The sequence below is a fragment of the Phaethon aethereus genome, assembly GCF_964289735.1.
Source record: "Phaethon aethereus genome assembly, chromosome: 6".
NCBI lineage: Eukaryota > Metazoa > Chordata > Aves > Phaethontiformes > Phaethontidae > Phaethon > Phaethon aethereus.
In genome coordinates, this window is record NC_138580.1 from 18,786,431 (window position 1) to 18,802,021 (window position 15,591).

Sequence of the window (15,591 nt, forward strand, 5' to 3'; positions counted from 1 at the left end):
CTCCAAATTAACTTATAAAAAAACCCCATGATTGTTTGACAGCCATATGACTTTCAAGTTTATGAGCAGACCAGAGAGAGACTACTTAAGAAGGCTCCCAGGCGTCACTAGGACTGTAGTCCAGGAAGATTCCCAACTGACCCTGTCTTTACAACCGCTGTATGGTTTTCTCAGTATGCTGATGTGTGCTCCCTGGTAAGGCCACTGTCTGCTTACAGTTCCTTGAATAGCAAGTAGAAAAGTGGATTTTGCAGGAGCAGCTGTCAGTGGGTTGGAGAACGTGCACAGAATTTTCATGGATAAATAAGGAGGAAGGAAGACATTAGAGTCTGGTATGATCAGCCCAAGAGATATTTTGTAGCATAGTCCTCAGGAAATTGTGAATGAAGAAATTTTCCCACAGGCGGCTTTCCAAGTTCCTTGATCAGATTCTAGAGCTAGCTTCACTACCCAAATCTTAACTTTCAGTCTGTTTTGATTGCCAGCGGTTGGTTTAATGTCCTGAGCCGAGTACACAGCGCTACAGTGCAGCAGCTGAGGGAAATGCAAGATGAACAGGCCAATCCAAAGAATGCTGTGGTGAGTTACTGTGCATGCTTAGAGCCCTCTGTGTTTAACTGTTTTGCACATGTTTCTACAGCACTTGCAGTGCTGTAGTTTATGAGCAGTATAAGAAAGTTGGACAATTATTATAAAGGAACAGCAAAGCTGATAGAAAAGAGGGTAAGCAATGGGGAACATGGCGCTTGTGGTGGGTGGTGAGAGCACCAATAGCTCCCTTTGGTTTGAGGGGAAGACGGGGGCTGCCTCATGCAGATAAAAATGTCTTTGGATGGGATTATTGGGACTAGTCTGGATCACAGTTATTCCAGACAGAAGATATGCAGTTGGGAAGAACAATGTATTATATGTTTTGCTAGTACTGAGATACTAGCAAAGGCTATTTCAGACCTTCATAATGCTCTCTGGAAATTTGTAGCTCTTTTTCCTCCAGTCCTGTGGTGCCCTTGCACGTCTTGTCATGCTGTTTAGGGAGCAAAGATGACTCACTCGTGCCTTTCTCATATGTTCACTTCTACTCAAGCTACTGGAATTCAGAAGAATGTTTTCAGTTCCAATCCTATTCATGAAGGAGAATGTAATTTAAGATGCAAGCAATTCCTGCTATCTGTTCCTTTCTCACTGTACAGGGAACCCTGGATGTTGGCCTTATTGACTCTGTCTGTGCCTCAGACAATCCTGATAGGTATGTACAGCAACCTGACCATCTCTTAGTTCAGAAACTCTCTAACATATTTTTGTGGATAGGTCCAGTTTTCCTTTGGGGTTTGCAATTGTTTAAACTCATAAGAATTTATCTCCAAGCAAATAAATATAACTGAAGTCTTTAACTTGTTTCAAGCTATGTCACTTAACAGGCATGAAGTTCACACATGTATTTTCTTCATGTGAGAGTTTTTCCTTTCCCTCTTAAAAGTGGAAACAGCATAATCTCAATGTCAAGAAATTGTACTCTTACCTATTATTATCACTGAACAAAAATGTCCAGCAAAAGCAGCACTTCCAGTTTTTCAACAGAGTAATTTGGGGTTAATCTTGTAAATTTATGGGAAAGAAACAGCATTGTGGAAGAATAATGGATTAATTTAGAAATCTGTACTCTTCTTGAAATACTTGCAATGCAACGGAGCACAGACCTTTAGTTCTCAGATTGGTTAGTTTCAGAGAAGAGATTGTGGTCATTTCTTATCGCTTTACGTTAACATTTAATTATTTCCGACAGTGTTAACAGGTTCAGCTAGGGCAAAGATTCTTACTACAGTGTTGAAGTAAACTGTTAGCTATTAAGTTATTTACCTTTGTGGTCTGTTTTTTTTCTCACACAGGTTGCCAGGACTTTGGGGTTACTAGTTTACAAAACGCATATCTCAGTAGCAAACTTAAGATTTCGTTGATCTTTTAGCCAGCTGTCAGCCTGGGCCCCTCATAGTAAAAAACTAGGCACAAATAGTAAGCTGAAGAGTCAAAATTTGTTCATGCATCTGCTGAGGTACATTCTTCTGGAGTATCAATGTTTGAATCAACGTTAAACAAATTCCAAGGAGAATGCTTATTTTTCAGCCAAGGTTTTTATGCTGCTTATTTTTATCTTCCATAGGTTTATGCAATGGCCAGACAGTTGCTTGATTTGCACCTTTTTACCTTTTGCTTCATAATTGTATTCTACTTTTCAGTGTCTTTTTTCTCCTAAAAATCCATGTTTGCCTTTAAAGCTTTCTGAGTCTATCCTCTTGGAACTGGTCATATTTTTTTTTTTTCCATTTTCTTGTAAAGCATCAATTCTGTGCAGAATTGTGAATATTCTTTTGGTAGGACACATTTATTGCAAGAGAAGGACAAAAGTCATCTAGGAGCAACATAACAGTTTTTCCTCTGTTTTGTCAGGATCAGCTCATCCTTTTTAAAACCAATCTCAAACCCATTTTAGCTGACCCTGCTGGGACCTACTCTTGCTACTGCATCACTGGTTTTAATAAGTACGAGGAGAATGGCTGTACTAGCTCAGCCCAGTGGTACTAGCACTAGCTCATTCCAGTCAGAGGGCAGAACAAAGTCCTTTGCTTATGAACCCAGGACATTTTACAGCTGGTCATTAGCTAATTAATGTTTTCTTGTCTTTGGAAATAGCTTTTGAAAGCTAAAATTTATCTGGTCTCTGCATTCATCAGTTTGTAGGAGATACTCTTAAGTCTTTCTACACTTCTCTGTAGTTTGCATTCAGAAAATCTTTCTGCATTGTTTATGGGAAGGTAGAGGACGTGGCTTTTGGTGTGCGATGAGTTGAGATATTTGTATGGCTATGACCAATTTTAATGCTTCTGTTTTCTGGCAGACCAAATTCTTTTGTGATCATCACAGCAAATAGAGTGATTCACTGCAACAGTGACACCCCTGAGGAGATGCATCACTGGATCTCCCTGCTGCAGAAACCAAAAGGCGAATCTAAGGTTGATGGCCAGGAATTCCTTGTGAGAGGTAAAAGAACATGTATGCAATTACAACACGTGAAATTCATCTTCCATTTATAGTCTGAGGGGGACGTTTGATTGTAGCTAATCCAGTCTAGGGTTTAGCTGCTCCTCAAAAATAATCATTCTCTGTCGTTTTCCACCTTCCTGCCCACTGCTTGCCTCACCTGTGTTGTCCTGGCACTGCCTCTTATCTGATTCTCTGTCAGGAAGATTCAGAAAGCTAAAGGTGGCAAAAAATAACTACTTCTTTATACGTTTAGTTTTCTGATGTTAGTTCCATAGCCTATTTCAACATGTTCCAGCAAATGCCATCAGGGAATAGAAGGGAGCATGGCTGCTGTTTAGGAGCAGCTGGCTTAGACTGACTATAACATGACACTGCAGCTTTTGTTTTCAGAAAGCTCTGTTCCTTCTGACACCTGTCGTGTAGAGAGGGAGGGAGAGAGATCTTTATGGGATTGCTGCTGTCCTCAGCTAAAACAAACTAACCTGATTATGGTAGACATAGTGAGGTGAGAATAATTTTCTGAAGCTGAGCAGAAGATTTAAATTATGTCTGTAAGTTAGAGCTTAGTTGGAGATGGAGCAGCTGATGCGTGAGTAGTGATCACATACATATTACAAAATATTCCCCCGTTTGTCTCAAATATTTTAAAATTTCTTTAGTACTTTCAGCTCATCACATGGTCTTAAATATATGAAAACACACCTGATCCAATCTGTGGAAAGCAAGTGCATGTGCAAATTGCCTCACATCTTCCAGAAGGTATCTATGAGGGAATAAAGGTCTGAGAGTGGTCACAGCAAGGCAGGACAGAAGGAAAAAGGTGTCATATAAAAGTGTCACCAAAAAAGTGACATAAGCCTTCCATCCTGGTATTAAACATTTCAGTGAGATTGAATGATATAAAGCAGATTATCAGACAACAGCTTGAGTACCTTAAATTCAATATACTTGCAAGGCAACAGTTCCTTTTATCTTATATTGTCCATTAGTTAAAGAAAAAAAGGAATGCTCCTTTGTAAAGTCAGTGTATGTTCTGCATTTCACAGCAAGATATCTGTGTGACAGTGGTATAGCCACAAAGGCATATATTTGGGAAGGTCTGTCTCTTTATCTTTTCTTTTTATGGAGCCTCTGGGCTCAGTGATGAGCCCACATTCTTTGAACTTTTTGTCTTGTGGGTGGACATGGCTTTTTACAGCTCTGAATAGAAAATCGTCTTTTTGACAACTTCAGCAATGCAGACTGCCATTTTTTTATAATATTGAATTTTCTTTGCCTTTTTTTTCTTCTTTTCTGGGGAATCTAAAATGAGAGAGAAATTATTTTTCCTGACCGTGAGAGGAAGAAATGCATTGTAATGCTTAAAGACCTTTCTACTAGAAGACGTGTATCACCAAACCTTTTCCACTGAGGTTTGGATAGGCATTTGGCATCTCTTTGGAAGAATGAATTGTAAATTATTTATTCAGATGTTTGTGACTTATGAGGAAAGCATCTTGAATAGAGGGTGCCCTCATGGCAGTGGCAAACTAAACCACAGATAACTGATAAAAAATACATAGGACTGAAGGATAGAACAGCTCTGTGGAAAACTTTGGGCTAATTTCTTAACAGTGACTGTGCAGGGTACTGCTATAGCCAGTAAAGCAGAGCTGGTAGGTCCCAGCATGAGCCTTTTGCAGAGAGTGGAGTTCTGGTCCCAGAGTTAGAGAGCCACCAGGCAAGAGACTGGATTGCTGTGGTGGTGAAAGCATTGACATGTTTGTGTTCCTATGCTAGGCTGGCTTCATAAAGAGGTTCAGAGCAGCAACAAGATGTCCTCTCTGAAGATGAAGAAACGCTGGTTTGTTCTGACAAACACTGCCCTCGATTACTATAAGTCATCTGAGCGCACAGCTGCCAAGCTTGGCACGCTTGTGCTCAATAGCCTCTGCTCTGTAGTGCAGCCTGATGAGAGGGTCTTCAAAGACACAGGTAAGAGGAAAAAAGTGCTAATGAGTAGACTTTCCATGTGTGGAGTTACCTGCAGAGGGGATGGTGCAGGAATGTAATGGTGTGTCATGTTCAGAGGTAGTCTTGATGTTATCTGAGGCTCTGTGACTGGCTGCAAACATCTTTCCCCACAGAAACTGTAGGAGACTCGCAAAGGGCCAGGGAATAGTGTGCAAGTGGCGCCAATTCCCTCACACCTGACAAGAGATACACAGTGCTTATGTTTTTTTCACTGAGTAGTGTCACTATTTATCTAAGTGTTTCCCAAATTTGGGAAAGGGGTATGAGTTCTTAAAGTTGAAATGTAAATACTGATTAACACTGTAATTACCAGTACATCTCCATAAATAGCTGTCACTTTGTAGCATGACTACATTTGACTTTGGGGTCAATGTTACTCTCTTAAATAACAGCAATGGCATACACTAAGTCTTTTTCGTAGCATCACTTGACTTTTTAGAACCAACAGATGACAAGGGCCTATGCTTGCTTTTTGTGCAGTGTGACACAGTTCTAGGAAGGCAGGATCTGGCATGATCCTCCATTGGGATGGACCTGGGATTATGGTGAATCCCATTGATAAAGAAGGTGAAGCTTAGAACAAGATTTGAAATACTGGACGTTTGAATACTGGAGTCACCTGGGATGTTTTTAAAAAGGGCTGGAAGCAAACTGGAAACTGCAAGCGTGTAGTAAAGTGAGATGAGAGGAGATTTATTCTGCTCACTCACAAGAAATTGTCCATGTTTTTGGTCTCAACAGATGTCTAGGGCTGCCTTCAGCAGAGTGAATTGTCATCTCCCTGACCTGTTCTCCATGGGACATGGTTTAGTGGGCATGGTGGTGTTGGGTTGACGGTTGGACTTGATGATCTTAGAGGTCCTTTCCAACCTTAATGATTCTATGTTATTTTTAAAAGTTACGAGAATTGATTTGGCAATCTGAATGGGTGCTGTGAGTAGAGTGGTCATTTTCTGAGCGATTAATAGCACGGTGTAGCCCAAACCCTGTCTGTGAAAGTGAGCTGCCTGGTTGGCAGGGAAGTATTCGTGTTACACTGTGAGATACTTGTATCTTGGAAAGCTGTCTTTGTGCCAAAACCTGGATTGGGACCTTCCTGCTGATAAATAGTTTTGGGAATGGGGGATGTCAATTTTAACCAGATACACCAGATGTTATTATCAGAGGAGCAAGGGTTTTCCTCAGCCACATGCTGGAGACAAAAAGAGAAGATAAAATGGAAGCAAGTTTCACCTTCCAACTTCTTTGTGTCTCCACAGGCTATTGGAACATCATTGTCCATGGGCGAAAGCACTCGTACAGACTGTACACAAAGCTGCTGAATGAAGCTATGCGCTGGGCCTCTGCCATTCAAGGTGTCATTGACAGCAAAGTTCCCATAGAAACACCTACACAGCAACTCATTCGTGACATCAGGGTAGGTGGCATCGTGCTAATTCCCAAGTGAGCTGGAGCAGCCAGATCACTACTGGCCTTACCCAGTCATTGCTGAGAATCTGGCAAGAAATGGAGTTGCTGTCTTAGGGGAAAAAAGAAAAGAAAAATAAATTATTTCTTAGAAATCTAAATAATTGTGCAACTAAATAATCAAATCTTAATGTGAATTTTATTTTGGATTAGCATGTTAACTGATCTGTGTAAGTTTAGGCTACAACTGCTGTGTAATTATAAATTGCATGCAGGATTACACCGTTGAGCATTTGCAAATCCCTTCTGCATCCTTTCATCTCCCTAAGCATCCTCTGAACACAAATATAAAAATTTCCATTCCTACCAGCCATGTGACGTTGCTGTACACTGAAGTCCTCTTCGCACCTTGGGCTTGTGTGTAAATAGCAGAGTAAAGGGTAGAAAGAAAATATCCTTCAAAAAAGCAGGACTTGTGCCACTGTATCAGGAGTAATGTTTGAAAAGGCTTCTTTCCAGAAACTCTGGCAAATTAAATTCAGAATCTTATTAGAAGACAGACCAATGCATATTTCGGAAGAAATTTATATGTAAACATATACTTTGTGATGAACTCTAAACTAGATGTGAATAGATAGTAACTGTTCAGGAAGAAAGAGCTGAGAGTGATTGTAGAGAATCTTGGAAAACTTCAGCTCAGGGTTCAAGGCCAAATGGAACGTTAAGTATTGCTAGGGAAGGAATATAGGACAAAATATGGAAGAATGTGATGCCAGCGTGTGTGATAGTGACAGGCCCAGATTTTGAACACCATGTGCATTTTGGTTGTCTGTTCTGGTGTTGTAGTTGTAGTACAACCAGACAAATTCAGGGAGGACAGGCTCATTATTACATACTAAATGTGGTGGATCTGTGGTCAGAAAGTCCATTAACCATCTGCTGTTGAAAGTTTGAAGGATATACTAGGGAGGAATCGTGCCATACGTGCCTGTTACATGTCTGCATTACGAATCAGCCGCAAGCCACATTTGAAGTTAAGATCCTGTGCTTGGTGACCTTTGGTATGACCCAGCATGGCTATTCTTATGTTGAATTTTCAGAAATAATGTACAGAGTAATTTTAATCTGTGAATTATGTTTTGGTTGTTTAGTCCCTCTATGGACCTCTAGAAACTTAATAAAGGTGGTTCAGCTTGAACCTAAATGTTCAAGGACATCCTGTGAAAGACTATCCCCATTTGAGGATAATTCTTTTATTTTTTTCAGGAAAACAGCACAAACTTTGAAGTAGTGGAACAGACATATAGGAGGAACCCAATCTTGCGATATACCCAGCACCCTTTGCATTCCCCATTGCTCCCACTACCGTATGGAGATGTTAGTGTCAACTGTAAGTATTTTACCGATGTGACTGAATCTGCTCACATTTTGAGTATCAGTGTGGAGTGTGAGCACCATAGAAGTGGTCTGTAAGCTCTCCCTATGCAGGTAAAGTTCATTTGGGGCAGCATAGCCCACAGGATTCAGAGAGAGGGAGCAGTCCCTTTCTTCCACCCGAAATGTATTCTGTGTCCACTGCCTTGTATCTTAGGAACACACTGAATCTTAAAGTAAATGGGGGCAGATAGTTTATCATCCATCTGGGGGATGTGCAGCCTGTCATGCTTGTGCTGCAGTTGGGTTACAAATGGCTCCAGTGCAACTCTTACAACATAATGACCTCATGCAACTGGCAGTGGGATAGTGTTCATACAGAAGCCACTGTAAAATCAGACTAAATGAATCCTTTCTTCAAATGCTTCAGGAACATGAAAGAGCTAGACTGTTTGATAGGCCACCAGAAAACCAAAGTGACTCGCTGATGATTCCAGACTGTTTGGCGTACTAGAACTGAAAGCTGCTGCTGAAGATCTATAGAAGAATCTCTAATGTGAAGCGACTGGGCCACAAAATCTTTTCAGAAATTACTTTCAATCTTGATATGCAAAGCAATGTATATGGGAAGAACAGTCTGCCACATAGGCACGATGGGGCTGAGTGATCTGGTTCTGCTTGGGGAAGTGAACACATTTACATAGCTATATAAAAATGTCAACTCTTGTGCTGAACACAGAAACAAAACACCTAATGCAAGGTTTTGAAAGCTTAGAAAGGGAAAAAGAAGGTCTTTGTGCGACTGTATTGATGTATCATGCACCTGTATCTTGAATATGGGATGCAGTTTGGCCTTCCACATTTTAACAAAGATACAGGAGAAGTAAAAACCTACCCAAAGGTAATCAAAGGCATAGAAAAACTTGTCTACAATTAAGAGACTAAATAGAGAAGGACTCTTCAGCCTCAAAAAGAGGTTTTTAGGGCTAGAGGACTGTCATGGAGAAAGTGAAAGGGGAGTGGCTGCTCACTGTCTCTCAAAATACAAGAATCAAATGAAGTGGCAGATTAAAAGCACAGAAAAATTCTGAAATACAGAAAAATTACAGAGCAAGTACTTACACTGTGGAACTTATTGCTCCAGGGCTGTGTTTTTGTATTGTACAATTAATGCATGGCCACTGGGGAAGCAATGGCTGTATAGGAGATTCAGAAGGACCGACAGCCCCCGAGATGTGCAAAGGAGAATGCAAGCCTGCAGCAGTGTGGTAGTATCAAAGACTTCAGAGCAATTCAAAGCAGACATTTAGGTGCTTAAAGAATGTAACCAGTGTTCATGTAGGCATTTTAAACCTAAACAATAGATAAAAGCTGCATCTGTGGTACAGCGATTGGGCAAAATTCTGTGTTGGCTCAAGGGTTAAAGCTAATAAGGGCACAACACAGAATTTTGGAAGTATGTAAGCCAGGCTTTGCTGTCTGCATTCAGGCACCTAAAGCCTTAACTGCATTAGTGACCCTCTGCTTTATAGCTGCTCCCGGGTGAGGAGGCAGTTTACACAGAGATGACTTTCTGCCACCCCTCCGCCTGTGTCTGCAGATGAGGTGCCAAAAGGTGTCTCTCGGCACCTCATCTGTAGACACTGATGCCTGAACTAGATTTCAATGCTAGTTTCCCGTAAAAACATTACTCTGCTTTTCTGCATATCTAAAAATGGATTTGCAGTGGTGACAAGCTAGATGTTGGCAAGTACTAACTAAAACTGCATTTGTACATTTAAAGGGGAAGCGTTAATGAATTTTGAGTATAAATTTAAGTTCAGGAGATGAGCTAATGCTCAGGTTGCTGTTCTTCTGCGACAGACTAGTACAGTTGCTAGTGAAGTACAGGGCCAGTAGAAGATGAGGGAGATGCTCACTTCTTGTCACTTCTGTTTGTGATCATTCCCCAGTGCAACAAGAGAAGGGTTACAGCAGCTTACAGGATGAAGCAGTGAAGATCTTCAACTCCCTTCAGGAAATCGAGACAGTGTCTGACCCCATACCCATTATCCAAGGCATTCTGCAGACCTGCCATGATTTAAAGCCCCTTCGTGATGAAGTGTACTGTCAGCTCATCAAACAAACTAATCACATGCCGCATCCCAACAGTACTGGGAACCTGCACCACTGGCAGCTGATGTCATGCATGAGCTGCACTTTTCTGCCCAGTAGAGGGATCCTGCGTTACCTCAAGTTCCACCTTAGAAGGTACGTGTCCTCTTCATTTGCAGCCTGTTTCCTTTCTCTCTGCTTATCTTCCACTGCCTGTTGTAGTTACCTGTCTCGCCCTCCTCCTGTGCAAACATCTTCCTGTGGTGTCGCAGCCTCCTACCTTTGCGCGCAATTCTTGCCGCCAGCTGCTCTGTTGTATTCCAGCTCCCCTCCCTTGCCACCCATCTGTTGTGTGGAAAGGATGTGGAAAGTAAGGCTGCCCAAACAGAATACTGTGAAACTGTGTTAAAAGTGGATTTACAGCCAATCAACTAGTGCTTACTAATGTCCATATAAACATTCTCAACTTGCAGGAATGGTGAGGCCCATACTTCCATATTCATTGAAATATGTACTGCCCTGCAGCTGTCACAGTCCAAATGTGTACTGTGGAATAGTGGATATACTGTAAATCCAATTTATAATTTTTCAATATTTGTTTGCTTAACTAAGCACATAACATTTACAATTTGTATTTCTAATCTGCTTTAGCCTCCAGTTTTCATGAACTAAATAGTTTACATTTCTTCCCAATTCATGTTCAGGACCTAACGCAGCTTTCCAAAGCAGTCTGCGTTGGAGCTGAGCTGCAGCCGTGTAGTCTCACTCTATTCTTTAATGATGAGAAAGATCAATAAAATCTATTTGATTCCTTCCAAGCTAGGAAAGAGTGAGGTGAAATTTGTGCCAATACACCAAGTAGCTACATCCAGGGCCTGGTTCTAAGAGATGCTGAGGAATACTCCATGTTGCTATTTCACGGTTTTATCACTGGAGTTGCAGATCATGTTATAGTTAGAACCGCCGGCCTTGGAGGGAAGAGAACCACGTGCAAGCATCTACTTTCTACCTTCTTGATTCTGAAAAATACTGTAAAATGGCTCAGGCACAGCCAGAAAATTCAAAAATAATTAAGAATAAATAAAAAAGTTTGCTTTAAATAAAAAAGTTTAATAAATAAAAAAATTAGATTTCATAGTTTTTAATCTCAATTTTGTAAACTGAGATAGTCAATCCTGCTATCTTCAGCTGGTACTAAACTCCTGAAAGTTTGAACTGCTTATTTCATATGTTGCTGAGAAATCCCACTGAAGTGACTCTGGAATGACTAGTAAAAGGAGGTTGTATGGTTTAGGAAATAAACAGGCTCGTTCTTCCTGTGGTTGTGCTTGAAATCACTATCAATTGAACTCTTTACATACAGTAGTCCAAGTTATGTGGTAATGTGCGTGCTTTCTAGTTCACTGTGTAATGGGTGTTTTTTTTTTTCTTCTCTTTACTATTAGGGTAAAAGATCTCTTTCCAGGCTCAGAAATAGACAGGTATGCACAATTCATAAGTGATTCCCTGAAGAGAACAAAGACAAGGGAGTTTGTGCCCTCCCAGGAGGAAATACAGGCTCTTCTCACCCGGGAAGAAATGACCACAACAGTGTACTGCCATGGTGGTGGCTCCTGTAAAATAACCATCAATTCCCACACAAGCGCTGGGGAGGTAATGCATAAGTAGCATTAACCAGATGCAAACTCACCTCTCTTTTTTTAATTACAATTTTTTTTTGCTGTATCCACAAAGTCTGTAGGGAAAGTTCAACTTATTCTGCAGGTTCAGAATTATACAAGGCCTATGCCTGCGTTGTAGAATATCACTTAACAGTTGTGTTGCAAAATCTAAATACTTCTGGCATTCTGCCCGTTGGAAAGGTAATAGTTCCGAAGACTTGCTAAACACAGTTTTCTGGACAAATTGAAATTCCAGTTCATAATGTAATCCTTCTGGAAGGGTTATTCTACCAGTAACTTAATTGTTAGCAGGTCAGGAGCAAGATTCCAGGTTATAGTAGGCATATCTTTGAAAACAATAGTGCTAAACAGAGGTAAAAATAATAGTAAAGAATGGAATTGTTACTAAAGGAATCGAGAATATCATCATGACATCTAAATCCATTATGTGCCTGCATCTTGAGGAGAGTTCTCATTCCCCCATCTCCAAAAGGGTAGCAGAGATTGAAAAGGTTCAGAGAAGAACGGCAAGGATGATCAAATGTAAATAATGGCTTCTGTGCAGGGAATGATCTTTTAGGGTTAGAATTCTTTGATCTGAAAATGAGAAAACCAAGGGAGAAATGTGATGGATCATTTCATCTATGAAATGATGAGTGTCCTGAAGAGGTACTGTACGATTCTTTGTTGTGAAAGTGTGTGTAATACCTACTCTGTGACCTGTCTCTCTGATTTTCCAGGTGGTTGAAAAGCTGATCCGAGGTTTAGCAATGGAAGACAGCCGTAATATGTTTGCGCTCTTTGAACATAATCAGCAGGTGGACCGTGCTGTTGAGAGTCGGGTGATTGTGGCTGATATTCTGGCCAAGTTTGAGAGGTAGAAAAATGTTTCATAAAATCTTTTAACTCCTAGTTGGATGTAACACTGGTTTAAGTGATAGTACGGTCAGGTAGTTTTAGCCAAAGCAGCTGCAGTGATTCAACTGTTCACTCTGGTTTGAACTTCCCTTTAATAAGGTTCAAGTGCTTTTTCTCACTGTGTGGAAAACCATGTTCACATCTACTTTGGTGACAAAGAAGCATTCTTTATCAGGCTCATCAGGACAAAATTAATAGTGCCTTTATCAAAGGGTAATGGTTTACTAGCAGAGCTCAGGGAAGGTTTGCGTAAGTCTGATAACGATCTTGTCAATGTGCATCATAATAGCTATATCAGAAGAGAGAGCAAAGATTTTGGCATGGAAATGCAGCTCTAATTTCTTACTGTGGACTGTGATTTTGAGGCCAGACATATAAAGCAAGCAATAAATTATGAAAGAAGCTGGCAATGCTATTGTCTATTTTATATCTGTTCTAAAGGCAAAAATGAAACTGTTCTAAGTGGTGGCAAGGCTGATGCTCTTTAGAGTCACAAGATTACATGGGAGGAGTATCTTGAAAATGGGGAATACTTTGTGTCCTGCCCTCAACTCTTGCATTTATCTAGAACCGTTGATCTAACTTTATGATCAAGTATATCTGATAAGAACTTTGAGTCCTTTTGAATCAAAATTTCATGTGACTCAGAGGAAGAAATGGAATTTACCAGAAAATTGTGCTGCACTGATGTTATCCTGGTGAATTAGGTAATCCTGCATGTTTCAGAAACCCAGGGTGAGTCGCACTGTTGACATCCCAATACTGTGGTGCTTCTGGTTACTGGTTTTTTTTCACCTCTCATTCTCTTTCCTATCTTACAGACTTGCTGGCTCTGAAGAAGAAGAAGAAGAAGGACAGTGGCAGCTGTATTTTAAGCTTTATTGCTTCTTGGATATTGAGAATGTTCCCAAAGATGGGGTGGAGTTTGCCTTCATGTTTGAGCAGGTAAGCTCACTCTGGGAGAATGATTTGGTTTCCAGGGTGGCAGAAGCACACAAGAGTATAAAGAAAACTAGGTTACCTTTGCATTAGAAGTGGGAATGCTGGTTTGAACAGAAGAATTCAGTGCGTTGGGTTTTTGCCTGGAATCTACCAAGCAGATCCATTCCCTACAGAACTTTGCAGTGTGAGTATTAGAACAAAAGCGAGAAAAATGAGCAAGGGCTTCAAAAAAACTGGAAGACCAATGATAATAAAATGCTTTTAAAATTTACCTTTAGATTTAAGAGATACATAAATTTGGATGATGATTCAAGAAGAATCATTAAAAGTAGCTGTTTGCAGAACATAGGTGTAAAGTACTACAGAAAACGGAAAAGAGAATGTAGTTGACAATATTTATCTGCTGAGTAATCTCTTTTTAAGTCACTTTGCTCCGTAGCACAATGATGCTGGTTAGGCCAGAGATCACACTGGTATGAAATAACCTTGCAATCAGGGATGCAAAACTAGACTGACTGGAGTACCCAGCTGTATGATTCATCCCATCTTTCTTCTAATGAAATCTTTGATCTTGCCTCAGAAAATTATAGCTGTTGAAAAGTAACCAACATGTGTTAAAAGGGTGTAAGTAAGTGTCATGAAGACTGAAACTCACTGACAGTCAAACGGATGGCATGTACATCACACAAAATGGATGGCATGTACATCACACAAAATCATAGAATAGAATAGAATCACGGAATCTTTAAGGTTGGAAAAGACCTCTAAGATCATCAAGACTAACAGTCAATCCAACACGACCATGCCCACTAAACCATGTCCTGAAGTACCACATGTACAATGATGCTGAGACAATGGTTCCCTAAGATGGCCTTTCTTGACATGAAGATTAAGTATTGTTAACTACAGAATGTCTAGGAATCTGTCAGGAACAAGACATCATGGCACTCTGTGGAAACTCAATTGTACCAAACTCCCTGTTGACAAGGCTTTCAGTCGGCAGAGCTTTCACTAGCAGAGCAGTGGAAAAGAAGGAGCAGTAGGAGGGTAGATGTTATTCAGACTTTAAATGGATGTAGCAAAAACCCCCATAAATATATTTCACAGAAAAACAGGCAAAGGGAAGCAAGAAGATTGGGGAGACACCAGGTGAAAGAGGAGGAGGTGGGAGGTGCTGGTGTGCAAGGAGACTGAGGTTAAGAATCTTTAGTTTATTACATCTAACTCTCTGGTGTTGAATATAATCTCCACACAGGAGCTGTAGCTAATACAGCAGAAAACAAATTGCCTCGATTCCGTTGTCTCCCATCTGTTCCAGACCTAAAAAATCCTCATTGTAAGACTTTCAGTACAGGATAGGGGCCCCACAGGGATCTCTGTTCTCTCCAGGCTTGCAGAAAGAGGTGTTCCCCCAACATTGACCAGTTGCACACTTTGACTTCTTTATTATGTCTGTTCTGACCTCCTGAATTATTGTCTTTCCTGCTGGGGTGGGCAGACGCCATAGTAATCTTTACGTGGACCCAGCTGTGCATAGTGTGCTTCTGCTTTCTAATGAGTTTGGGGGACTTTTTGTTTGTTTGTAGGCTCACGAAAGCCTCATAGATGGTCATTTTCCTGCACCAGAGGACACTCTGCAGCGCCTAGCAGCTCTACGGCTGCAGTACCTTCATGGAGATTATTCTAAAATAAGTTGGACCCTGGATGGAATTTACCCAGTTAACAGACTGAAATCCAAAATACTGCACTCAACAAAGAGCAGCGGCACTACCAGTCACACTCTGGAGAGGAGACGGACCAGCTTCCTTGAAGGGACGTTGAAACGTAGCTTCAAGACGGGCTCTGTAAAGAAGCAGAAGGTAGAAGAGGAGCAGATGATGGAGATGTGGGTAAAGGAAGAGCTTTCAGCAGCTCGAGCAAGCATAGCGCAGAAATGGACCAAGCTGCAGGGACTCTCTCAGCATCAGGCCATGGTCAAATACATGTCCATTGTAAAGGAGTGGCCGGGTTATGGGTCAACCCTCTTCGATGTTGAGGTGAGTGATGTACAAACTCACGTAACTACTGCTGAGAAGAGGTATCAGTCTGGAGAACAGATAAAGCAGTGTCTACTGCATTGCTCAACAGCAGAAGGGGGTTTCAG

General features: G+C 41.0%; 1 protein-coding gene across 1 annotated transcript in view; it reads left to right on the top strand.

Moving 5' to 3' along the window:
- Nucleotides 1-15,591, top strand: part of LOC309406576 (unconventional myosin-X-like) — a gene marked incomplete at its 3' end in the record, with an annotated part of 56,876 nt that overhangs the window by 39,720 nt on the left and 1,565 nt on the right. Inside the window, exons 20-30 of the mRNA XM_082001841.1 lie at nt 486-579; nt 1,191-1,246; nt 2,894-3,036; nt 4,819-5,013; nt 6,312-6,469; nt 7,726-7,849; nt 9,786-10,083; nt 11,373-11,580; nt 12,329-12,465; nt 13,328-13,451; nt 15,035-15,484. Of these exons, the coding sequence (XP_081857967.1) occupies nt 486-579; nt 1,191-1,246; nt 2,894-3,036; nt 4,819-5,013; nt 6,312-6,469; nt 7,726-7,849; nt 9,786-10,083; nt 11,373-11,580; nt 12,329-12,465; nt 13,328-13,451; nt 15,035-15,484 (1,987 nt within the window). The remainder of the gene's footprint in view (nt 1-485; nt 580-1,190; nt 1,247-2,893; nt 3,037-4,818; nt 5,014-6,311; nt 6,470-7,725; nt 7,850-9,785; nt 10,084-11,372; nt 11,581-12,328; nt 12,466-13,327; nt 13,452-15,034; nt 15,485-15,591) is intronic.